This window comes from Dicentrarchus labrax, unplaced genomic scaffold (genome assembly GCF_905237075.1).
Source record: "Dicentrarchus labrax unplaced genomic scaffold, dlabrax2021, whole genome shotgun sequence".
NCBI lineage: Eukaryota > Metazoa > Chordata > Actinopteri > Moronidae > Dicentrarchus > Dicentrarchus labrax.
In genome coordinates this window covers 17664220-17688855 of record NW_026136703.1, presented here as the reverse complement: position 1 = coordinate 17688855, position 24636 = coordinate 17664220, and the positions used below count along the sequence as shown (strand labels likewise).

Here is a 24636-nt window from a genome sequence, read left to right as displayed (position 1 = left end):
TGTTCTGTTTCTTTCCTTCTTTGAGGAGAAACTGATAGTGATAGTGTCACTATAAGTCACACAATTTATTCCATGCATATCTGCTTATTTTGAGGGTGACATGAGAAGAAAATTAAATTCTGTATTCATATTATGACACGTGGATACATTTCTGTTTTAAACTATTTCAGTTCAGACAATCCCTGCAGGAAATGATGTTGAGAAGTAAGTCATACTGTCCGAAAAGATAACAGGAGGAGCAAATTTATGACAGTGTCTGCTTTGCTGCTGTAGTGTGCACACAACTCATTTCCAAACCCTGTTTCTGACAACATTTTTATATAACAACATTAGAGATTGATAAACAACTTCAGTCATTGATATTTCTTTACTAACTAAACATAACTTAAGAAATAAAACATAAATTTATACAGTTTTAAATATGCTGGTACAATTCAGTACAAAAATAAAGGCAGTGAAACGTCTCCATACACAAACACCATCATGTCATCAGTCACATACTGTTGCTCAGAAACACATGAACGCTGGGTGAACCAGTTTGGCACATTATCCACTTATATAACAAAGCATGAATTAGAAAATACTGTATGATAATTTGATACTTTATCTTTTTACATCAGGAGCACAGTGTCCATGGACTCCATGAACAGCCACTAGATGGTGCATTGGATCCACGGGAAAAGCTCAGAAAAAGGTCTCAGAATACTTTTAGATGCTTGGGGCAACACTTCTAGTTTGTTTGAATCTGTTTTGATCACCTCTGTGCATATTTAGAGCAGGTACATGTCAAATGTCTTTACTGATGCCCGAGTTATTCATGCTACAATGTCCTTTGAGAAAGCAGAATAGTCCGCATGGTCACTTTCTAATAATGATACCAGGATGTCCATGGCAAATCCACCTTTCAGCTCCTCCCAGTTGCACCTTTTCAGACAAAAAAAATTGCTCATGTCAACTGGAAAAGACGCCTAAAAGAGGATAATCTCACAGCTTCTCGTTGGATGTCCTCTCTCTCCGGCCACAGCTGGTATTCGCACAAAATGTCCAGAGCAAAATGTCCTATAATTCCCATATAAGAATACAATCTCTCTTTCTCAAACACACACATAGACAAAAACACACTCACTCAGTTCTTTTCTGTTGTTTTCTGCTTGAAAAGGCAGCGTGTGCTAGGATTTATCCCCTTGGAGAACCTGAATTAAAAGACAAAATCTGTTACAAATCAGCTTTTTATAAAACAAACCGTTTTTACTTTGAGTGTGTATCCGTTTGTGCGGCACATGTCTGAATGCATGTCTGTGATTAGATTTGAATACAAATGTGTGTCCCTGCATTAGTGATGCTTACCTACCTGGTTGCGAGCTTTGTGGGATTTCTGCATCAGCACTCTCCACTGGTCGTACAGCTTCATGGACATGCTGCTGCAGCCGTAGGCGTGTTTCCGCACCCAGCCGAAGAACTGCTTCAGCTCCCTGCGCAGGGTGGAGTTGGAGTCCCCGCTGGACTTTGAGTCACAGGAGCCAGACATCAACCGCTCTGCAAGAAGGGGACAGAAGGAGGAAGAGAAAGACACTGGAGTTAGACTAGCTTTGGTGTTGTGGTGGAAGAAGTACTCAAGTAAAACTACTGCAGTAAAACGGCCCCTGTAATTATATATTATTATATATGACATTATTAGATTGTAAATACTGATGCATCAATGGGTAAGTAGAATTTTACTGCTTTAGCTGTCGAGGTGGAGCTAGTTCTACTTTATAGGCATTTAGGTGGTCCAGTGGTTTCCAGCCTAGGGGTCGGGCCACGTCATAAATTTGAAGGGTCACAAGATGATTGAGGGAGTGGGAGAACAAAACAAAGTTCTGCTACACACATTTTTGTGAAATATTGGTCTGCTGAATGTGTTAATAAGCAACTGTTTGCTAACAAGTTATCAACTTAAAAGATGGTTATATGTTGTTTTCACAACTTGTTTCTGCTGCCCCCAAGTGGCCAAATAATCAGTTATTACAAGTTTAACTGCACTTAGTTACAGTGTGTGTGTGTGTGCGCCAGTGTTAGATACACTAAGAGCCATGAAAAGCCATGAAAAAAGTCAGTCTGGTACAATTTCCCAAATTCCTGTCTTTCATGGGACCTTCTGGGAAACCCTTTAAGGAAAATTTAATTTTTTTGCATCCCATGTTTTATTTTCATAGTTGTGGTCATCATTCTAATCAGTTCTGACACCATTTTATTCTGCAATTTCATTGTTAAGTCTGGGGAGACAACTACTGCAGGTAGCCACAATTTTATTGCATCCAGTAGGGCAAGCAGCACGACTTAAATTGTGTTCAGTCTCCTTTATTGATCTTTTTTATCAGTTTTTGTGAATCCATTTGTGTAGCAACCAAAACATTACATAATTATAGTCTGGTTTGATTTTGTAATGTTTGGTTTGGCAATAATTAGATTTGGTTTGGCTGTGGATTTTGATGTGATTTGATCTGATTCGATTTGATGTGATTTAACCAATGCAACCGCCAAAAAAATAAAACTGCCAATACAATACAAAACAGGCTGGGAGAAGGGTAAAGAAGGGTAAAACAGCACCAGTGCGTTCTTCTATGAGGCTGCCAGTTTCCAGCAGTGGGAAAGAACTGTGGGACGTGTGGTACGCCATGATATAAAACAAATTTTAGGAGTACAAATTGCCTCTTAAAATGGACCAAAAGGCGCACAAAAACTGAGATCAAGAGGAAAAAATGCCTTCTGAGTAAATTTAGTCCAGTGAGTGTGTGTGTGCTCACCACTGTGGGGTGTGGATGCAGCTGTAGGATGGCTCCACTCACTCCAGATCCCAGCTTTGCGAGAGCCGTAGATGCCCACGGGGTTACAGCGAACCTGGAGAAAATACAAGAATATGAACACAGGCCAAATCTGAAGCACACTTACATACACTTCAACACATGGCACACACACACACACACACACACACACACACACACACACACACACACACACACACCGTACCATACCTGGACAAAGTACACTGTTCCAGGTCTCAGTCCAGCCAGTCTACAAGATGTCTGATTCCCAACGTCATCCATCACCTACATTAGAAAAAAACACAGAAGAGTTGAGCGCTGGAGGTCTGACCGCAGTATTAAATACCAATGGGCATAAACTAAAACACAGGGCAGAGTCAAGATGTAGAAAACACAACCACAAACCATGTACAGATCTAAACATGCATGCACACCACATTGTTTAGTGGCTCCTGATCAGCATGTTTATGAAAATATTTTCATGTAATCGTGCCTGCTGGGTAAAATCTGCTCTATATTACGAATGACAGAGCTGGATATGCTGAGAAACACACACAGGAGCGTGCACAGGTACTCCTACAAATATAAAGACAGATGGCAAAAATAAAGACAGGCTAATAGATAGAGAGAAAGAAACGGCCACACGCTGCAGTTAATAATGTCTAATAGTCCCCACTTTCTCTCTGGCATTCAGTCTGTAAACACTTGTTAAGAGCGGCTACAACAGAAAACAGAACATGGAAATTACAGGCATCAGAGGGCTAATGATGTGACGTGGGGAAGCCAAAACGCTGAGCGTCTTTACAGCCATATTGAAGACATTAACAGCTGAGATGTATTCCTCCATTCCTCAGCATGACCTCATGATTAGGGCCGGTTCAGAGGGAAACAGTGTTTTGTTTTCACCACCAAACCCTTAAAGCCGCTTGGATTTAAGTCTCCTCTCTCCTCCTTCGAAGCGGTCTCATCCCTCCGCCGCCTCCTCTCCACTCCCCTTCTTTTCTTTTTCCACTTTGCGAGCATAGACTTGCTTATATTACATCTGTGTAATTCCCCCTTAATTACTAGAATCTTCACTCGTACCCAGAGGACTCATATGAATTCCGGGAAGCACCATCTGCACGGCTGAAGGTTTTACACTGTATTTTTCATTCATTAAAAGTTTGAAGAGAGGTATACACAGTGGCTCCGGCCTGTGTTTTTTTCTCCTGATCAAAACCTGACTCCTAGATTTATGAGTGATGAAAGTTTTCGAACGGCCCAACTATTAACTCATCTGGCAGAGCAGGCCTCAATCAGACTAGATTAGAGGTGATTACAGCATTAGGATGAGAAACAGCTGGGACAGTCCTGCAGTAATATAACTGTTTGTATGTAAGAGAACAAGAGAACAGATTTATGTCCTTATAACTGTGTGTCCTTGTCCTTTACCTTCCAGTCTTGGCTGTCCTCCAGTCTGTAGCGGATCTGGTATTTGGCCTGAAACAGGAAGTCCTTGAGAGCGGGCGGGGCCTCCCAGCGAACACTCAGCTGATCCTCTAACTGCCCGACGCGACTGACAGTCACACCTGATGGAGGGTCCGTGGTCACTGGAGGAAGAGGAGATGAAGGAGGTTATTATATAATAAGATCTCAACAAGAGCTGAAACGATGAAGATGTGCCAAAAATCAACTGGTTCCAAATATTTACTAACTTCCTCAGTCTTCTGGGATAGTAAAACTAATAAATTAGAGTTTTTGACTGTTACACATCACTTTGAGATCTAAAACTATTACTATTTTCTAACAAGTCAGACCCAGAATGAATCCAAACAGATCTGTAATGAAGAAAAATCACTTGTATGAGGAAACTGAGCACTGATCAGTGACATTAGGGCTGAAAATATCATTATTGTCATGATCGATTACACATTATCACCATTTAAAGCTGTTATGGCCAACATGTTAGCAAAGATGCTTATTTACACACCGAGAAACATAATCATTCATTTGGAGTTGTGTCACTGTCCTCCTGCCAAATGTTAGGCCAACATTCCCTTTTTAGCTCTGTTTTTGGTCTCTACCAACTCCTGCGGGAAATATCTGGCTCTTTAGCGGCTCAATGCTCCACTATGCAGATAGTCACTAACACACAGTAATTTGATCCATCGTTAATATAAAAATATTGATTAGAGCTGTTTTAAGGATTTAAGAAACGTCTTTAAAAAGATTAGTGTATATGTTGCCAAACAACCTGCTGGATTTCTATTTATTCTTGAGGAAAGCTGTGGTTTGTTGCGTGACTATAATGTCATAATCAGCGCAGAATCTCAAATGTACAAACAATGATTTCACAAGAGGCCCAAACTGGGGTATATTTTAATTTATTGCACCCATTAGCAAGTATATTTCTATCCTAAGAACTTAATGATAAACTTCTGGTGGACAGATGGCCCATATTATCATTTTTAGCCAAAAATCCATCGCTTGGGGGCTTCTTTCTACATTTTAGAGTAATGTTTGCGGGGTCAAGAAAATCCATTCAATTCAAATTTAAAGCGGTAGGAGTGATGTCTTTATGTGTAACAGCACATTGAAGGATTGTTCAGCGTTGGCGGAGGTTTGTGGTCTCTGAGTGCCTCCTAGTTTCTGAAGAGTTGACTTGTGTGAGCTGTAAGAGGCTTTTTCATCTGACAACGATTATCTTTTCGACAAACAAACATATGGTGACAGACCATTATTTTAACTTTCCTCGCGTTTTGTTTTGGGCTTTTGAGATCGTTTCAATATCAACTTCAGTTCCTTTTCATAATGTCATCCCTTAGCAATAAACAAACAAGACGACCCAGGGGAAAGAAGAAGACTGGAAAGATTCAGTGGAGGGGAAAAAGTGGGAGTTGACACGAGAGTTTTAGAGGATTCGTTTCTGGTCGCCAGTGTATGGAGGAACCGGAGTCTCTCGCTCAACTAAAATGTGTTACTTCAGGCGCGTCAGTTTGTACTAATGGGTGATTTAAAAAGCGTAAATGCAACGGTGGAACGCACAGTCATCCGTCGTAACACAAAGGTGGAGAGTAAAACTAAGGAAATGTAACTGTTAAAGCTTTGGTAAAACATCTTAGTACAGTGACACCAGAGTGAAGATAGCCTGCAATTATTGAAATAATGGATGCACTTCAATGTATTCTTCTTGGAGATTTTCTCTACTTATCCAGCTTTAAATTGCAGTGGTTTTTAATTCTTTAAATTATTTAGGCTTAACTAGTGAAAAATAATAATTTCAAAGTAGGATTAATACAGTACGGAAGCTGAGAACAACCATAGTTTAACCCCATATTTATGATATGAGTTGTTTTCTCATAATAACTGGAATAATCATGTTTTGTTACCCCTTACTTTTCCACTTTAACTTATCTAAAATTAAACATCATACAAAGATAAGTAGAATAAATCCATGGACTATATTTAGTATAAAGTATGAGGTCTCATAACATACATAGCATTTCTAATTTTTCAATTTGACAACCATTAATTTGGAAAAAGCATGACGGCAGGTTTCATAATAATATCTCTCATCTCATCTCTCTTCTACTTTCATTGTTATTTTGAGATAAAGAAGATATTCCATCACATTATTATTGTTTTTTCAAGACAATTATTCCTTAATCACAAGCCCAAACCAAAGATATCCTCAGACACTAGGATAATTAATTTATTGTAAAATTATTACCTCATCACCTCTGGACTTCCATAGAAGACAAAATTGTTCAAATGGTATGCATAATAGAGGACAAAGTTATTTGACAAGTACAAGTGTTGTTTCTATACATTACATGCATTTGCCGATGAAAGTCAATGAGACCTGACAGTTTACAGATTAATCATCGTTGTGTCATTCCTAAACACATCCTCATCTCAGCGTCAGACCAATACAAGTTGCCTCTAGTCTCTCAGATCAGAGGGTTCCCCTTGACTAAGGAATGCAGAGAAGACTGTAGGTGTTTCCGCCTCGCCTTCATAACTGATTAGACATGACCGTAGACGCGAGTGACTCACAGCAGCTCAGCGCAGGTGTGGTTGCTGTGTTTTATGACCTGCTGCTGTTGTGGAAACTTTCATGAAAAAAATGGCCAGGGCAACCTGAGTGAAACAAAAACGCACACACAAGTCCAGAAACCGCCTACGCTCTGCCTGCCTCTCTGTTTCTATACGGTTACCAGGCCCTGCCCTGCCCCTAGGGTGTGTAAACAGGTGTGTGTGCGCATACATTAGGGAACGGAAAAGGATTACAGTTTGATGGACGCTTGTTTCCTCGCCAGTGACGCCTTCACCTCTGAAACCCTATATGGTTTTCTCTCGGTACATTTCCCAGGCACCGATCGGAGCGTGTTAGGAGTGAACCAGGTGAAGAGCTCCAAGCTAATCAGGTTGTATTATTTCAGGTCCAAGTCTTAAAGCCTCAAAGCCCAAACTCCTCGGGCCTCGGGGTCTGCAGTCGGCTTGGAGATGGGATTAGGTTTGTGGATCAGTCTGGAACATTCCAACTCTAGATTAAAGGGGGTTAGCGAGTGTTTTCTGTGTGTGTTTCTTGTGTGTGTGTCCAGTGAGCATGAGTAAAGAGAAAATGAGCTCATCAAAAGAGAGGGCGTTTCCATTCGTCACACCTACGCCTGTCCAGGTGCGTGCATGCAAGTGTGTGTGAGTGTGTGAGTGTTTTTTAGCGGATAATGAGGAAAGAGAAGAATCTGGTCTTGTTGCATGCTCCGTTTGCTTAAACCGCACTAAGCTAGACAAGGAACCACATAACAAAGCTTTAAAAGGGAACACCGCTCAGTTCCTATCAGCGTGAAGCTGGATGAAGGCTTGTGAACAACTCTCTCCAAAAGCAAGAAGCCACAGAAGTCAAGCCAATGTCCTGTCTGTAGGAATATAAGAGATTTATTTATAAAGTGAAGTGATGCTCTTCTTCAGCATTTTATGGACAGCCCATTTGAGGCTAAAGCTAAAGTCATTCATGGTTCATAACCTGTGGGTCACAAGATAAATCTTAGGGGTCTTGAGATAATAAATAGGAGTAGGAATGAACCGCTTGACTGTTTTTCAACCAACAGGGATCCTTGAGTGGGTTGTAGGAATTCCCGAGCAGAAGGAGGATTTTTTTGGAAGTTGGAACAACAAGGGAAGAAATGGGTTTTTTCTGATTGATTGTAATTTATAGTGATCCCAGTTTGAAAACATAAGACTATATTCTCTCAGTTTGGGGTCCATGGTCTAATGTGTATGTATTGTGGGGATTCCTTGGCATGAAAATGTTTGAAAACCCCTGGCTTGACTTACAGTTTTTACTTGGCCTGTCACAATAATTACATTATCGACTTATCGTATGATAGAGAATCCATTTTATTTACAGTTTTGGTTGTGTGGTTTTATTTGTTTTATTTATTTAGGATATGTTAATATTTTTATATATATTCCAATTCCATTTTCTGAATATTCTCAAGAAATAAAAATGAATTGCTCTTTGAAAGGGTGTACTTGAATTATAATGGTAATCATTATATCAGTGGTATAAAATGGTCTTAAAATGACAATAATATCACTTATTACAATTATTTCTGGGACATTTATATAATCCAACAAAAATAGTTATCGTAACCCTTGTTACCCTATTCAAGGTTATTAAATATTTTTTCCACACTGCCTGACAGTATCACATATACTGAAGCTTGTTCCAGCTGGGAAGAATATTCAAACCCAAGACAATATTGTGCTTCATTTTATACACATTACCCCAAAATGCAGCTTTAATATACTTGGTATCTTTAAAGCCTTTGGGATCTAGTTCTATAAGAAATACATTGAATCTGCTGCACAAAATGATGTGTATGTTTTCAAAATTTAAGAGCTTAGAATAAAGACAGGAAACGGGGACACAGCTAGCCTGGCTCTGTGAAAACTTGAAGTCACTGCTGCTGGCCAAGAAAATGTCTGGCACATAACCCCACCCCCCGTAAAACCACAAATTGTTGCTGTTACGCCAAAGTTTTTATATGGATTAAACAAACAAGATACAACGTGTTAATTAATATGCTTTTGAGGTGCTGGAAGGCATATATTTATGATTTGTCTAGTTGTTAACCCTTGATTAGTGTTAATGCTAAGCTAAGCTAATTATCCTCTAACTCTTGGGAAGAAAAGAAATAAGCGCGTTTTTCAAAATGTCTGACTGTGCCTTTAAATTAAGTAATCTTTGATTGTGACTTTTATAATAAAGGCTGTTCAGTGTCACAAGTTTCATTGTTTTCTTTTTATTTGCTTCATTCTTCCTTTAACAACACTAAAAAGTGAACTACTTACAGGTTGTAGACACAACCTGTGACAAGGGGGCGCAGGTAGACACTGCTTTGTCTTTTCAAGGGTCCCAAGCCTTAAAGGCTGGTATCCACTGTCCTAGACCACAACCTGAGGGCTCACTGACATTGGGATCTAAGCTCTAAATTACAGCAGTTCAAGAAAGCGGGTCAAAGTTCACTCCTTCTCACACTCACCCACGTCTAGGATGTCGAGGGTGATGACATCAGAGGTAGCCTGGCCAAGCTGATTGGAGGCCTCCACCCAGATCTCGTAGGGCGTGAAAAGGTGCAGGTCCCGAGTGATGCTGCAGGAGTACGGCTGCGAATGAGTGTAATCCTCACACTCCTTCTCCTTACCGTACCATCTGAGAGGAAAAACAGAAAGTACTGAAATAACTCTGGACAGTATCAATATCCTTGAATAAAATGTGATATAGAATTTATTGTATAATGTGTTACTGGTTAAGAGTTTATCTGGATCTTGTGGTTTTATTAAGTCCTTATTTACAGTAATCTCACTGCAGTAAGACATTTCACTGCAGTTAGTGTGCCTGTGGGCACTGCATGTCGAGTCATTTCCCTTCTGGTGTTTTTAAATAGTGGATTTAACAATTAAAAATGTGAATAGAGCTTACAACCCATCTGAAACTCATTTCTGAAAATGTATCATTCCCAGATGAAAACCTGTTTCTCCTAATTCTCGTGAAATTTGACTTTTCTGAAAGGGTTTCACCTTCTGGCAACCACTGATGTTATTCCTCTTAAAATATGTTCTGCCAAAGAGATAAGGTATGTTGTGCTGTTTCCAGCTCTGTTTAACTTGCTCCTGGGGCTTTTTTAGAGGCATATGAAAACTCACAAAATATGTTGATTTTGACTGGGAACATTCGCAATAAGGCTACCAAGTTGGATGCTTCATCCATCTGAATCTAAGGCTTGTTTTACTTGGTTTTCACTCCCTTTGTTTCCTACATGTCTCTACATGTTGTAATTTTCCAAATAGGTTAGGCTACTCAGAAATGTTATCAATTGCCCATTCGCTGAAGGCCTCCTCACCCAATTGGCCAATCATAGCTTAGCATGGCAAGCTTGTCAAACTTTGGATTTCTCCACATGTTGAAGCAATGTTCATGGATCTGCAGTAAGAGTGACACACCTATCTAAAACCAAAATGCAAGATATAAAGTCAAGGCAAGCACATCCACTGATGCATCCTGGATGCTACTATATCAGAGATTAGGTTAATGTTAGCATATCTATCCTGCTTTGTTGGATTCCGGGAAGCGTATCCTCTAGCAACCACAGCTAAATATGTCACCCAAGATAGCGTTACATAAATATATATTGATGGTGTAAATGCTTAAAAATTATAAATATTTAAATGGATTTATGGATTTCTATCCTCAAAATCATAGTCATTATTCGAAAGAGGAAGTTGTACTAATTACAGCGGTATGTGTGTGTTTGGGGCAAATAGCGTTAATTTTGTTCTAAAGGTTTATGTTTAATTCCCAAGAAAAAGTTGATTTTGTTGTGAATGGAATGACCTGAGTATACCTGAGTTTGTACTTGAGAGTGTACTGTGTGCTAATGTTGGTCTCTCCTTTTCCTCCTGGAGCCCAGCTGCAAGTCAGGTCTTTGGTGTTCCTGGACCAGCAGGTCAGATTGACCGGCTTCTCTGGAGGCACTGAGATGGAAAGAGAGAAAGAGAGATGGGTGAAGAGAAAGGAGATTAGAACAGAGGGAAGGTAGAGAAGGGAAGATGTGGGGTCATTGAGGGTACAGAGTTACCTCCAGCCATTACTTCAGCCCCTTCCTCCTGAGTGTAATTCACCCACTAGTGATGTTCCTCAGAAATTGGTGGGGTTTTTTTCTTAATTGGTGTGTGTGTGAGTGTCTCGGTGTGTGTGTGTGTGTGTGTGTGTGTGTGTGTGTGTGTGTGTGTGTGTGTGTGTGCTGTCTGATTTGGTCCAACTCGGGATCCCTGCCAACATTCCTCGTCTCTCAGAACACAGGGTGCTCAACACCAGTGTCGCACAGAGATTAAGATCCCGACTGCATCTCCTTGTCTGTGTGTGTGTGTGTGTGTGTGTGTGTGTGTGTGTGGGTGTGTGTGTGTGTGTCTGGGAAAATGAAAGCACGTGTTTCTTCATGGGTACATTATTGTGACTCCTGAAAAGTTCAACTTTACCTCCAAGTAAAGTGTTTAATCATTGTTTCTTGCCCAGTCAGACTATACTGTAGTGATTACAATTACTTTGTTGATACAATGTCATCATAACCAATAGAAATCATGGCCAAAACTACAAGACCAAAGTTGTAATAAACAGAATCATCGTTTAAGGCTTAGTTTTAGTGGTCAGGGTACTAAAAAAGATACCACTTTCACTCTGTATAGTTAATATGTAGCTACTGTTAGCTTAGCTTAGCACAAATACTGGAAACAGGGGCAAACAGCTAGCCCGACTGTTCTACCAGCACCTCTAAAGCTCCCTAATAAACATACTATATCGCAGTTGTTGAATCCAAAACCAGTGTTAAGTGGTTATGTGCCAGATGTGCTAATGCTAAGCTAACCAGCTGCTGTCTGTAACTTAATATTTATCCTAAAGACATGAGATCGCATCAGTCTACTCATCTAACTCCCAGCAAGAAAACAGATAAGCATACTTCCCAAAATGTCAAATTACTTCTGGAAGGTAACATAAATAAATATTGAGTGGCTAGGTAACGCATTATGTAAATGCTGGTCCTCATAAGTACAGAAGTACAAAGGCGTCTGTGTAAAATGTCTTGTTATGACCCATGCCCTATGAGTGATTATGCGAGTAATGGACTACACAGGTGGTCAAAGCGTCACAAAGTGACACACTCATGGAGGCCTCTCACTGGCCTGAAGGCAGGAATACTAAACATAAAATACGGCCACAACTGTGTGGGGACACTTAAAAATCTGCCCACTACTTCCTCGTTGTCTCCCTTTATTCCCCATTTCCCTTTCACTCCTCTCTCCTCTTGGTTGTGCAGCTACTCCCGCTCCTGTTCTGCCTTGTATTTACACTTTTTCCTTAACAGTGAAGCAGAGAGACAAATGCAGACAGGTTCCTGTCTCAGAAATTGTGGCCAAATAAAAACACATCCTTCTACTACTGACTGAAAGCTGAAAAATCATATAACCACTGACAAACTTCAACTTACTCCCGACGTAGAGGCAGGAGCCCGCCAAGATGTGTCCCTTGTGGTTGTGACAGACCAGGTTGTCACCGGACGTTTGCCTCGAGGCGTTGAGCCCAGCCAGCGTCACACTGAGGTTTGTCGGGCTGAGCACTCGGTACAGGGAGCTAGGCAGCTGTTGACCATTGAGTGTCCAGAACAGAGAGCTGGCGTGGACGCCGAGGTCGGAGTGGACCCAGCAGCTGGCGGTTAGATTGGACCCCATGCGAAGGACGGGGTCCTGGGGGTAGATTACTGCTACATCTGGAGGAGATGGGTATTAGAGGAGGAGAGTTGAGGAAAACAAATTTACACTCGAAGGTCAGTTTACTCAACACTTAGAGCGCTATTCAGCATGTGGAATCAGCCGTATAATGTCCTTCGTGGCTCTGGACGGACCTTTCTAAGGAAATAACCCTGATGATGTCATAGTGATGTACTCCAGGCTATGAGTTTAGGCTTGAAACTTCAAATATTAGACAGAAAGTCTGAATTACCAACCGGAAGTGTGCAGCCTGAAGGATGTGGGTGTTTCCCAGATAAAGAGGGACTACTAAAATATGCTTTACAGTTGCATTGTGGGATATGTAGGATCCAGGGTTTGGATCCATACTAGGGGACTACAATTCAGGATATCTCTCTTTGGAGTCGTCATACTAAATCACTGGAGGATGCCTTTCAAGATCCAGTGTGTTGGATTTAGTGGCGTCAAGCGGTGAAGTTTTCAGATTGCAACTAACGTGCACGAACGTGTCTGTGTTTGACGACCTGGGAATGAGATTGGACTGTGAAGTGTGTAGGAGAAACTACGGAGGCTGCAAAACTCGCAAAAAAACTACAAGCAGTGTTTGGTTTGTCTCTTCTGGGCTACTGTAGAAACATGGCAGTTCAACATGACAGACTCATTAGAAGACGACCCACGGAATCTGTAGATAAAAACAGCTCATTCTAAGGTAAGAAAAACAAATGATTCCTATATTCAGGTGATTATACACCAATGAAAACATACCTATGAATATCATATGCATTTTCTGGCAATAGAGCTTCCTAAATGTTACAAACTGGACCTTTAAAGACTCTAGACTTTGGAAAAACCAACTAGTTTTGAGTCTCCCAGGCTAGGCTAACTATGGATTCAAAATCTAATAAAAGAAAATTTAATATCACATGAGCCGATTTGTTTGCTTTCACAACCGCGATGCTTGCTGGTATGCTTGATCTGAAGCTAGAAATTAGCATTATCAGGCTCAAATATGTTTTGCGGCTCCAAACTGATTGTTGTTGGCCAAAATGTCTCTTTTGATAGTAAAGGTTGCTGACCCTTAGTACGAGTAAAGAATGCTCCAGAAGAAGAGAAGAGAAGAGATTCGGAGAGCAAGTTTATTTCTTCAGATTGGAGGATTTTAAAGGAAAATGTTGCCCACCTGAGTAGACAGCTCTATGAAAACATGTAAGTAAGAGGATTTCCATGCAGAAAAGACAGAGCAGTGAGCGAGTGAGAGCGTCAACACTTTGTCAGACCACTACAAATCTGGGGCCCGGGGGCACATCTATTGAGCTGCCAGCCACCTTACGCTGACAGACATTGTGTGGGCTTTTGAAGAAGTTAAATCAACTGTAACTCCACACCAATATTAATCTCATAACCCTGGCTGGAGCTTTGACACAACACTTCCACACATTTATGCACACACATGAATGCAAACAAACATATGCACAGAGGGCGGCTGTCTTTGTCACCGGATACGGCGAACCAAAAGGCAGACCATGATTAGTCAATAATATGCTGATCCAGCTGAATAACAATCAGTGTTTATGTATTCCGGACACAGAGGACGGGACATTGCCCTGGAGCGGGGTGTGAAGCCCCCTTAAACCCAGTATTCTACAGTTCAAACACTTCAGTGATAGACGCATTTACTCCTGTTTATTGTCTCTGCTTGACACGCTCACTGGAGGAAATGGCTTGTAAAATGTTATTTGTTTGGAGAAGCTGAGGGTGCTTGAAGCACAACTCGGATCGGGGCAGGGGAGTTTACCCCTGCAATAGTGGAAGATGTAATGAGGAGCAAGAAAAATGTTCAATTTTTAGGAGGTCTGAGTGACATTTAGGGCTAGTTTTAAGTCGGAAAACACTTTTCTTTGTGCTGTCAGTCTTCAAAGGTACATGACATCCCCTCCTGTTTTGTAAAGACCTATTTACTCTCGACTCATCCATGTGGCGGTTCAAAGAAAGCCTATACTTTTCTCTGTCTGCTCTACAATAGACGTACATGTGGAACATTTTGAGGGGCCAGTGTGGACGAGCCGAGTGGAAGAAGTCACGCAACATTTAGTGACAATGAGCCATGCAACACCATCTGAAAGGAGATTGAGGAGACAGCGGTGGATGTTTCTAAAAACATTTTTTATACATTTATGCTCTAGGTTAATTTAATTGACGCTCTTATCTGAACAGAGGAGGGATCATCTTGTCTAACATCAAATTCAAATAAGGGCAAGCACAGGCAGGATAAATGAGACATGTACGATACGAGAAGTTCCTTTTGAATTAAAAAGCTGTTTTTTTTAGGATTTTGTGTGTTTTATAGTGAAATCTTTGGTATTAAATGATCATATCCAATATAAATACCCCTTTTATACGCTAGCAGGACATATAAACTCAAACTTTATGGCATTATAAGCTGCACTAAAATCTAATTATATGTTAGTAAGAAAATTCCACATTTAAACTGTTTTATTTCAGTGGCATCTGTAAACCACAGCACACTGAATGAAGGGGAAGCACCTCCATCATTACAGTGAATAAAACAGTAATGACCTATTAGGGCCTATAATAAACAGCAGGGCAGTTTATGATCAAGGCCCATTGTCTTCTATAAGCCCCTAAAAGTATACTTTCTTTTATTAGCGCCTTTCAAACAGGATGAATAACAGGAGATCCTCTCTGAGGAGCTGCTCTTTGCCAGTGAGCTCACCATAAAAACTAATCCAGCCACTTAACGGGGGAAGCGGACATAACTTTGATTTATTTACGTTACTGTGCATTAAGCTGCCGGTTAACATTCTCCAAAACCCGAGCAAATGATGTCACTGTTTTGTTGCGGTTCGTAAAGCCCCCTTGCCCTCCATGTGTTAAACGAATTATGGCCTGACTTGTTGAAATTCAGCCTCTTGGGAGATGAGTCCTCTCTGCAGGGATACAGCCAGTATACTTCAGCAAGAGCACATCAATAACAGGAGGTGTCAGGTGGACAAAGTGGCATTTGTCCTTTTTCACTGTGTCCAGAAACCAGCCAGAATTGGATCCTTATTATGTAAAGCAGCTCAGGAAGGAATCTGTTGAGTTATTTAGCACTGGAAACATATTTCAAATGCAGTTTTCCCCCATGAAAGATCACTGTGAAGCTTACGTCTTCCTTATAAGGGATTTACATAATCTTATGTTGATTTATTCCTCCTATGGAAACCCTGTATCTTTGGAACTCTTTAGTGGAGTAAGAGCAACCTTTTAGGGTTTTATCCTCTTTAAAAATCACTATAACATCTCCATAATATTATTATCAGGGCTTGCAGGTTTTATGCAATATCCTTCCAAAACAGTAATTTTATCCCACATGACATCATAATGATCTTATCAGGGCTTGTAGTATTTCTGTAATGTTTATATTGACTAATATACCCTTCTAAAATATGCTTTTTATCCCACACTGATAACATTATAATATTCCTCCAATACCATTACCAAGGCTTATAGTTTATCTGTGATGTTTGCATTGAAGCGTGTTGTACTATTATAAAATCCATTTCCCAACTGCATTATCTTTAAAAACCATGCATACCAGAGCAGGACAGTGTCACACTGAGCTGTTTACACTAAGATATTCGGGTGACACATGGATTAAACTAATCTTTGTGGACCAAAAAGGCAGCCCCTTGTACCCAAACCAAAAACCCTTCCCCAGCCAAGACCACGACTTTGCGCATCGATGGACATCTGTGTGCAACTTACGTGTGGACAAGGACAGCACGCCGGGAGTGTGCAGCATGAGGAAAATCCAGCAGATATCCAAGACGGCTTTCATTTTCCCCCCCAGTTGTTTTTTTTTATTTTTTTATGTCTGTCTTGATCCCTCGTCCTCGTGTTGTTGTGATGTCGCCTTCTTTTCGATCCTGGAGAGATAATTACGCACGGTGGAAAGAGGAAAAACAGCACGGGGTTCAGGCTGAATGCTCCGGATTTTATTAACAAGACAACTCTCAGGAGTGAAGGAGCCCTGCTAGAAAAAGTGTGACCCGGTGGAAAAAGTCACCCTCTGAGAAGCCATAAGGCAACTCGTCCTCATTAAAAGGCTAAAAGAGTGAGTATACCGCGTCCCGTTTGCACTCTTTTCCCTTCTTAATGCTTCCTGCAGCTTAATCATACACAAGTTCATACTTTTTAAGCCCCTCCTCTCTCTCTCTCTTCCCACACAGTCGCCAGTCATTTCCCCCCTCTTTCCGTCCTTTCACTGCTCTTTTTTTTTTTTCTTCCTTCAACCTCTCCCCCCTTCAGTGATGGGTAGGGGAGTCAGGGCCATTCACTTTCACTGAATCACTCTGTCTCTGTTACTTTCCATGCCTCAGGTCTCTGCTTTACAGTTTTTCACCATAGGAGGCTGTTGAGTCACTGAGAGCAACAGGAAAGATTTCCAAATCCTAAAGTGTCTTTTTCTCTGTTTAATGTCTTCGTCTATGGAGACAGTGTGACACAGACTCTCTTTTTCCACACACAAAAAACCCTCTTTGTACCCACTTGAATTATGATGTTTTCTGTCAGTTTTGACTCAGATGCACTATTTGACATAACTGTATTATGATGTGTTCATTAACATAGGAAACTGCTATACTGTACAGACTACTGTAGCTCTAATGTCCTATAATTCTATCCCTAATATCTCTTTATGTCCAATAATTGTGTGTTGGGTTAAAGGAATCTGCTGACCCTCTGTTGACCCTGGATGTCATTTAATGGAAATATCAGTTTTAAACAGATTAAATTATTTCTAGTCACAGCAGTCCCTATTCAGTTAACCTTAAAAGGATTTGTTAAAACAAGACGATGTAACTTTTTGAAATAACACATTTCTCCTCTGCTGAATACTTAAGAAATTAAATGCACTCTTGCTCTATTCAATAAACTCGCTGCTACAGCCTTACTTGGTCTGGGATGACCGGTAGCTTATGGTGGCTAATGTTAGCTAATGAAAGGTCACTTTGATGACTTTATGAGGCTTATCTACTTGTGCGACTATATTATATATTTTATATTATATTAGCATTTAACATTTTCTTGTAATTGTGATTTTTAGGGCTGGTTTCACAAAGGCAGACTTTGACTTTGTATAAGTCTAACTAATACACTTATAGGCTGTTTAATTCTTGAATGAGACTAGTTTTGCCATAAATTCTGTAAATTCTGATGGGTTTTTTTCAAACTAAAAACCATGGCCGACTAAGCAACCATATCAAGCTGCTCATCTGATTTCAATCCCACAGAAATATGTTTTGTTTTAACAGATATAAGAACATTTTAGTGGTATAATTTAATGAAGAGTGAAACAATGCGTAGGTGTGTTGTGATAGACAGGTATTGGGTGAATGTTAACAATTCACATATGAAAATAATGTGTACAGACTTTCTCTCCACCTCCCTACACTCATATTTTCTGTCTAATTAATTTGCCAAAAAAGAGACAAAACAATAAAAGTTCAAGATGAAATTGACTATTTTGACAAATTTAACAAAGATACTGCAATAATATCCTGAATTACTTTGGCCCTACTCCCCTATTTGTGTCCGAGCTGTGCTGCTGCAGCTTCGTCGTCAGTCACATTACAAACAAACAACCTCCTCACTGCTGTATATTTCCATCAGGTTACCGCCATGTCTAGAAAACTCCTTTCCTTCTCATTGCATTGTTAGCAAACCACAAGTTATGAGCCATGTTTTCCTTGTTTCTTTTTTTGTCATTTGGTGTCACTGGTCAGCAGGTGTCACTGACTGTTACCATGGAAACATGGCTTTTTTACCCTGGAGGTAGGGAGTCACTGCAGACCAGAGTAAAACATCTTTGTGACACCCCCCCGGCCTTTGGACACAGTGGCTGCCATTCAACAAAAGTTACATAGTCTAGCTTTAAATTGTCTTTAGAGAGAGTTAACCTCCTCTACGGTAATACTTCACATAAAACATAATCCTGGGGTTTATTCTAAGTGGATCTATGTTCAAGAACTAAGAAGAAAAAAACAGTTGCTCTGGATGCCTTAACATAAACAGCTGCAGTGTTTGGTTTGCTTGCAGTCCTATTGTCGTGAAAATGCCGGTCATATTGCTAAATAGACTAAACATGAGTCAAAACATGAATCCCCAAAACACCCACAAACTGTCTCACTTACTGCTGATTTATTTAATATTTATTTAACATGACCTTTCAGTCTAGATGACCTTCATCAAATATGTAAACAAGAATCCCAACAGTCCAATTTAAACACATAGATGCTGGATCTAGTCAGAGGACCACAAAGTTAGATCACAGGCCTGTTATTGTTAGATATTGTGGCTTGTCGTTGTAGGAATAATGGAAGTGTTACTAATAATGATCAAACCGTGACAGTGAGCCGGCACAATACCCTGAAACTGAAGCAGCTAAGACATCATTACGTATTATTTATACACGTGTATGCAGCTGGAGAAGGAAACTGCAAATATTTGACCAGGTCATTAGGACAAAAAGGCATCTTAATAAATGTATAAAATATAAAATAAATGGGAATCTCATCTCGTCATACTGCATCCATATAACTTTATCTTCAATTTTATTTTTTGCCTTAAGAGAATTTGTTTTGCAGGCACAGTAAAGACACAGGTCACAATAACATACTGACGACAATGAGAAGCAGTAGCAATCTACTGAATGGTGGAAGATATTAAAGCAGGTGAGATTTATTCTAAAGTTCTGTCTCTAAGCTGCAATCAAAATGTAAGTGTTGTCTGAATAAATTAAATTAATTATGGGAAAAACCTTCCACATTTCTCAACAGAAACCGGAAAGTTTCTAGCCAACTGATTTATTGATCAAAAATCCAGACAGGACCTTCTGTCTGAAAAGTCTTTTACTCAAATATCTGTACTTACATTTTCAAAAGAGGCTCATTACTTTAGTTTTAATGCATTTGAGGGAAATTATTGATGAGGCTTTGCAACAGCCGGTAGAAATGACCTTCAGAGAAACCAATAGAGTACTTTTCCCTTTTAAACACTGAGTACATTTCAGAGCTTGTACTTTCTTTCACTTTTACTTGAGTAAAGAAGTTGAATCAGTACTTGAGTGTCTGTACTTGAGTAAAGAATGTGTGTACGTTATCTCAGAAATATTAATCATGAATTCACAGATAATGTGTCAGCCAATCAGCAGTAAGCATGCAATAGCGCTGACAGAAGTTCTACAGAAGAAGAAGAAAGCAAGAAGGGCAACTTTCTTTCCATGGAAGAAGAGTTGTTGCCCTCAGGCACAGGTTTGTTATGTAGCTCAGTCCATAGGGACTTGTCTTTCAAGTCCAGCACAGACCACAGTACAGACTGTGGACTGGTAGCTGGAGAGGTGCCAGTTCACCTCCTGGTTACTGCCGAGGAGCCCTTGAACACCAAAACCCCTAACTGCTCCTGGGGTGCCGCTACATGGCAGCCCGTCACTCTACCATCTCTCCATATTTGCACGTCTGTTAAGCCCTGTATGCTTGTGTGATTGTATTTCCAGCCTATGTAAAGCAAATCTTCTTCTATCAGCTGAGTGGAAGCCAGTCGGCATCTCAGTGTTAGCCCTCTGACGGTGATGAATCCTCCAAGTCTGACATTAGTGTCTCTAACAGACACTGGAGACAGGCAGAGAGCAGGGGGGACACTGCAGGGAGAGGAAGTGCAATCACAACAGGTCACACTGGGATTGAGAAATCCACATTTGGGCCCCAGAGTGTGTCTGGAGAACAGAACTCTTCATGTTCATCACCTAAATGGGCGGCGTGACTAATGTTTGACAAATGGTGGCCCAAGACGTACACAAATTAGTCCTGGTCGTCGTCCTCTGGTTGGACCAGCAGTGAGTCAGCGGGAGTCCAGGCAGAGTGTGAGCCTAACAGCCATGGTGACCTTTGGGTCCCGGCCTACAATGTACCCCTTTCTCCTCACTCAGAGGGGACTCTTGTTCGAAGGGGCAGTTCCCGCTCGGGCTCTGCCGTTACTGTCCAGGAAATGTGAAAAGAATTTTCATGACACTGTCGTGGCCGTTGTGTCACTTTCCGGACGCCTATTCACAGGGTCATACTTAGAATAGTTGATTTATGATAGACAGTCGTCACCGTCTTTGTGCGTCTGTGAAAACGTTGTGTGACTGTCTCAGCTTGTGTTTTTTATGCTGCTATTGTCTGTCATTTGCATGCCCACACACATTTACATACATGTAAATCTCTCACATTTGCACACACACACTACCCCTCACTCATACGCACAAAGACAAAGACTTCCACAAATGCGTGCCACACAGTCGAACACACACACAAACACACACACAGTGCCATTTCAAATACCACATCTTCCAACCAGACAGTCCCTAATCCAAAACACCACAGACAGAGAGCAGAAGACAAAGTGTTGAGAGGCAGTGAAACGCAGTAAAGATGGTGACAAAGAGCGAAACACCGAGAGTCAGAGAGATCAAGAAAGCAGTTAAAGCGGTGCTGAAGTTCGATGAGGAAGGCTGCTCTTTAATAATGCCAGTCATGTGAGGACAATAGGCTTCACATCTCTTTGGCTGGAACCATAACATGAGAACACAGGCTCGGTGTAAACCAATGGCACATGTCTGGTTCTCTGTGGAGAGCTGATGAGACTCCATCCCAAATGCTGCACTTTAGCCACGCTAGCAGCACGACTCAAGGACGGCAGTGTCGTTCCACCACTTTGGTCCAGACTGAAATATCTAAACAACTATTGGATAGATTGCTGTGAAATCTTTTTACAGGCATTCATGGTTCCCAGATGATAATTCCTCATGTTTCTGAGGCTCAGATTTTAGTGAAATAAAGTGAAGTGAGAGACTTTAAGTGAAACGTCCCGACAGTGTTGATGGATTGCCATTACATTTGGTTCTCTTCATCAAGCTGCATCATCACATCAAAATCCTGCAAAACTAATGATCAGCCTCTGCTGTGCTTTGTGTTTAATGCTTTTTTTAAGCAAATGCTAGCATGCTAACACATTAAACTAACAAACTTTTTCTAGGTATGCTCTTAGTAAAGAAATATTTTCAGAATATTGTGCTTTCTTGTAAGACGTTGAAGTGGCCCTCATGAGATTACAATACCAGCAGTGGCCCCAAGCCAATCTGAGTTTGAGTCTTTGCACGTTATACCACATTAAGAAAGCAGAAATCTGCTTCAATATGCCCTTTCACAAAATGCATCAAAGTGAGTGTGTTTTAATTATATATTTCACAATATTTATTTATTTTCTTTGAGAAAAATAAATCCCCACATGAGAGAAAATAATACCACACAGAATCAACTGCAACAGGTTACAGATCAGATTCTTCTACATGTGACCATTTACAACTACTCTTGTGCTGGAAGAAAGCATTTGATGCACAATCAAGTCACTTTATCAATATGTTGGAACTGTATTAAAAATGAAGTCATATTTAGTAAAGTAATGTGACACAGTGCCCTTAAGAATATGAAAATTTAAAACGCAGACTTCATTTAAGCAACTACAATGTTTTTTTGTGTCTTTCTATCAATGTTACAACTATAATGATGCATGTATTCCCTATGATACATGGCACATGGTATAGGCTGTTTCTTCTATTAGAAATACATATTTGTAACCCACACATGTATTGGTTAATAACAGGAAATAATGAATTGTTGTAAAGATGATTTACTAGATAAATATTGGTTATTTTAAACATGTGGTGTTTCTTATGTTGTTTATTTTTAGAAAACAAGATTTAATAGAGAAAAAGAAAATACAGCGAACAATTCAAAACAAATACAACTTGAAAATGTTCCTGACAAAGTTTAATTAAACTTAGGTCTTTGAACTTATCCTAATAGTCACATGGGTTTTAAAAGAGTACTTATTTTAATTACATATGTGAGCCTTTGCCCTGTCATACATGTCAGTTTGTGAAAAATGAACACACATATAGTACAATACTGCATCTTAACAGTATTCTTCTTTCTAGTCTTAATTATAGAAAGAGACATATTTGGTAAGTTACACTAAAACAAAGTGGATAAAAAGCTCATCATAGAGGGACTGGAAAACTCTGAATAGCAAAGTAGGGAATAATCAGAGGGATGGATGCAGATGAGACGAGAAAGAAAATACAGTGAGTAGACAGACAGAGACAGGAAAGAAAAGTTCGAGATTGGGTTAGAGACAACAGGAGAGCCAGAAGCCACTGAGACAGAGATATTTGGAGAGAGAGTGGGGGCAGAAAGAGGGGGAATACAGACAGACAGAGAGAGAAAGAGAGAGGGAGTAATCAAGGAGAATCAGGACGTTTCCTCTGTAATACCCACAGGCCTCGGCTGAGCCCTTCTCCACAATCCTCCCTGATTGGAGGGAAGGGTTTGTTTGAAGAGGAGGTCAAGACCATCAGTACCTTGTTAAGGAAAAGTTGTGTCCAGAGGAATGAAGAAGGCTGACTCCTTCCTGAGGAATTCATCGGGGGATAGCGTGTGGTGTGTGTGTGCATGTTGGTGTGTGTGCATGTTGGTGTGTGTGCGGAAGACAGAAAGAAAGCACCCAATGTTTGAGAAAAGAGACAATGTTTTTTTTGTGTGTGTTGATATAGTCACTAAAAAGGAGCGGCGGCAGAGAGGAGGAGGAGGAGGAGGAGGAGGAGGAGGAGGAGGAATCAGATTGTGATTTAAGGAGGACCCATCAACCCCCTCCTCACATAGTTTCTAAAGCCAGGATAGCAGTGCTGGCATTCGCCGCAATAATGCATGACAGATGTACATCAACCGTGCTCTCTCTCTATCTCTCTGTCTCTGTTTCTCCCTCTCTCCCTCTCTCGCTCTCTCTCTTTCTCCTTCTTTTTCTGCCTCCTCCCATCTGGATCCAATGTGTTGTGCGTGATGGGCATCACGCACCAAGGCATAAACCGCTATAAAACTGAGAAGAAGAGGATTACGTTGTTATTCTGAGGATAGTGACTCTACGGGCAGTGAATGTTTATTAGAGTTGGCATGGTGTTGGTGTGGGCTCCAACACTGCCGTCATCTTTTTTTTATGGATCATGCACAATTACAGGCATGGCCACCTGTGTTTGCCAGAGGTGGAAATGAGGTTGATGATTTACATGAAATTGTTTCATAAAGTAGTAATTTAATGGACTGATGGAGCAACTGTAATTCGCATTTTTACATATGTTTACTGTTTTAATGCTGTTTCTCTACACTTTGTTATATTAACATTTTAAGTAATGACAAATATTTTTATTTACTTGGCTCTCCCTTGAAAATTACAGCATGTGAAAATGTTTGTTACAATCACGATGCACCTGTGAATAAATATTTATGTTAAATGTAATATTAAATATTTATTCCTCTCCCAACTTTTATATGCGTAGGTCAGTAAGATATTTCTTTTTGCAATAGTTTTGTGACAAAAATATTTTAACGTGTCAAATTCCAGGCATTTCTCGGAAATCTTGTTTTTCAAGTCATCCATTAGAATTAGGAATAGGAACCTTTGATCTTTATTTGTTATAACTGTAAGGTGTATTTACGGTGAACGTTAGTTACTGTATTTACAGAGCAGGACAATTTTATATATATATATATATATATAAGTAGACTATTGCTCTTAATAATTTGATGGCTATTTTACACACTGTTTACAATTATCTGCTACTTTCTAGACCTACTAACCTACTTTATAGATAACTAACTCCACTGTATTGTCGTGGAAAGTGGTGGAAGAAGAAGTACCTTTACTTAAGTAAAAGTAGAAATACCACAGTGTTGAAATACTTATACAAGTATAAGTCCCGCATTCAAAATGTAATCAGTGACATATAGTAATATAGACTCTTATAATATTGGCAACACAAGCTTGTTAACACCCACACTATTGCTATATAATGATTATTATTAACTATTTGCTATCTGTAAAACCTCAGGATCTTGGCTAGAATCTGAAATATTTCTTTAAGTCTGAAAAATGCTCGTCTCCACAGGCT

At 40.2% G+C, this 24636-nt stretch overlaps 1 protein-coding gene and 1 long non-coding RNA gene across 5 annotated transcripts; one reads left to right on the top strand and one right to left on the bottom strand.

The window, feature by feature from the left end:
• Nucleotides 1–301: 301 nt before the first annotated feature.
• Nucleotides 302–16816, bottom strand: crlf1a (cytokine receptor-like factor 1a). 4 transcript variants are annotated; one of them, XR_007882079.1, is made up of 10 exons: nt 16362–16816; nt 12335–12613; nt 10694–10823; nt 9332–9501; nt 4236–4393; nt 3015–3089; nt 2787–2880; nt 1348–1536; nt 1127–1193; nt 302–924 (listed from the first exon to the last, which is right to left on the bottom strand). XR_007882079.1 is itself a non-coding variant. In XM_051389023.1 (10 exons), exons 1-9 carry the CDS (start codon nt 16432–16434, stop codon nt 1170–1172), a joined length of 1188 nt encoding a protein of 395 aa, XP_051244983.1. In that variant the 5' UTR covers nt 16435–16815; the 3' UTR covers nt 302–924; nt 1127–1169. The 4 variants fall into 4 exon arrangements, 3 of the variants coding, with proteins under 3 accessions (XP_051244983.1, XP_051244993.1, XP_051244974.1); XM_051389023.1 differs by having other exon boundaries at nt 1352–1536; nt 16362–16815; XM_051389033.1 differs by having other exon boundaries at nt 302–1193; nt 16362–16815.
• Nucleotides 6725–9074, top strand: LOC127356955 (uncharacterized). Its single transcript, XR_007882083.1, has 2 exons — nt 6725–7187; nt 7895–9074. It is a non-coding gene; the product is annotated as an uncharacterized LOC127356955 (long non-coding RNA).
• Nucleotides 16817–24636: the final 7820 nt, after the last annotated feature.

What these genes read in the sequence shown, in the direction of transcription:
- crlf1a (XM_051389023.1), bottom strand. Translation starts at nt 16,434, where the DNA reads ATGAAAGCCGTCTTGGATATCTGCTGGATTTTCCTCATGCTGCACACT. An exon ending in CCTCGACATCCTAGACGTGG is followed by an intron (nt 4,394 to 9,331) that starts GTGAGTGTGAGA and finishes CTCTTCCTCCAG; the next exon opens with TGACCACGGACCCTCCATCA. An exon ending in CCCACAAAGCTCGCAACCAG is followed by an intron (nt 1,194 to 1,351) that starts GTAGGTAAGCAT and finishes CTTTTAATTCAG; the next exon opens with GTTCTCCAAGGGGATAAATC.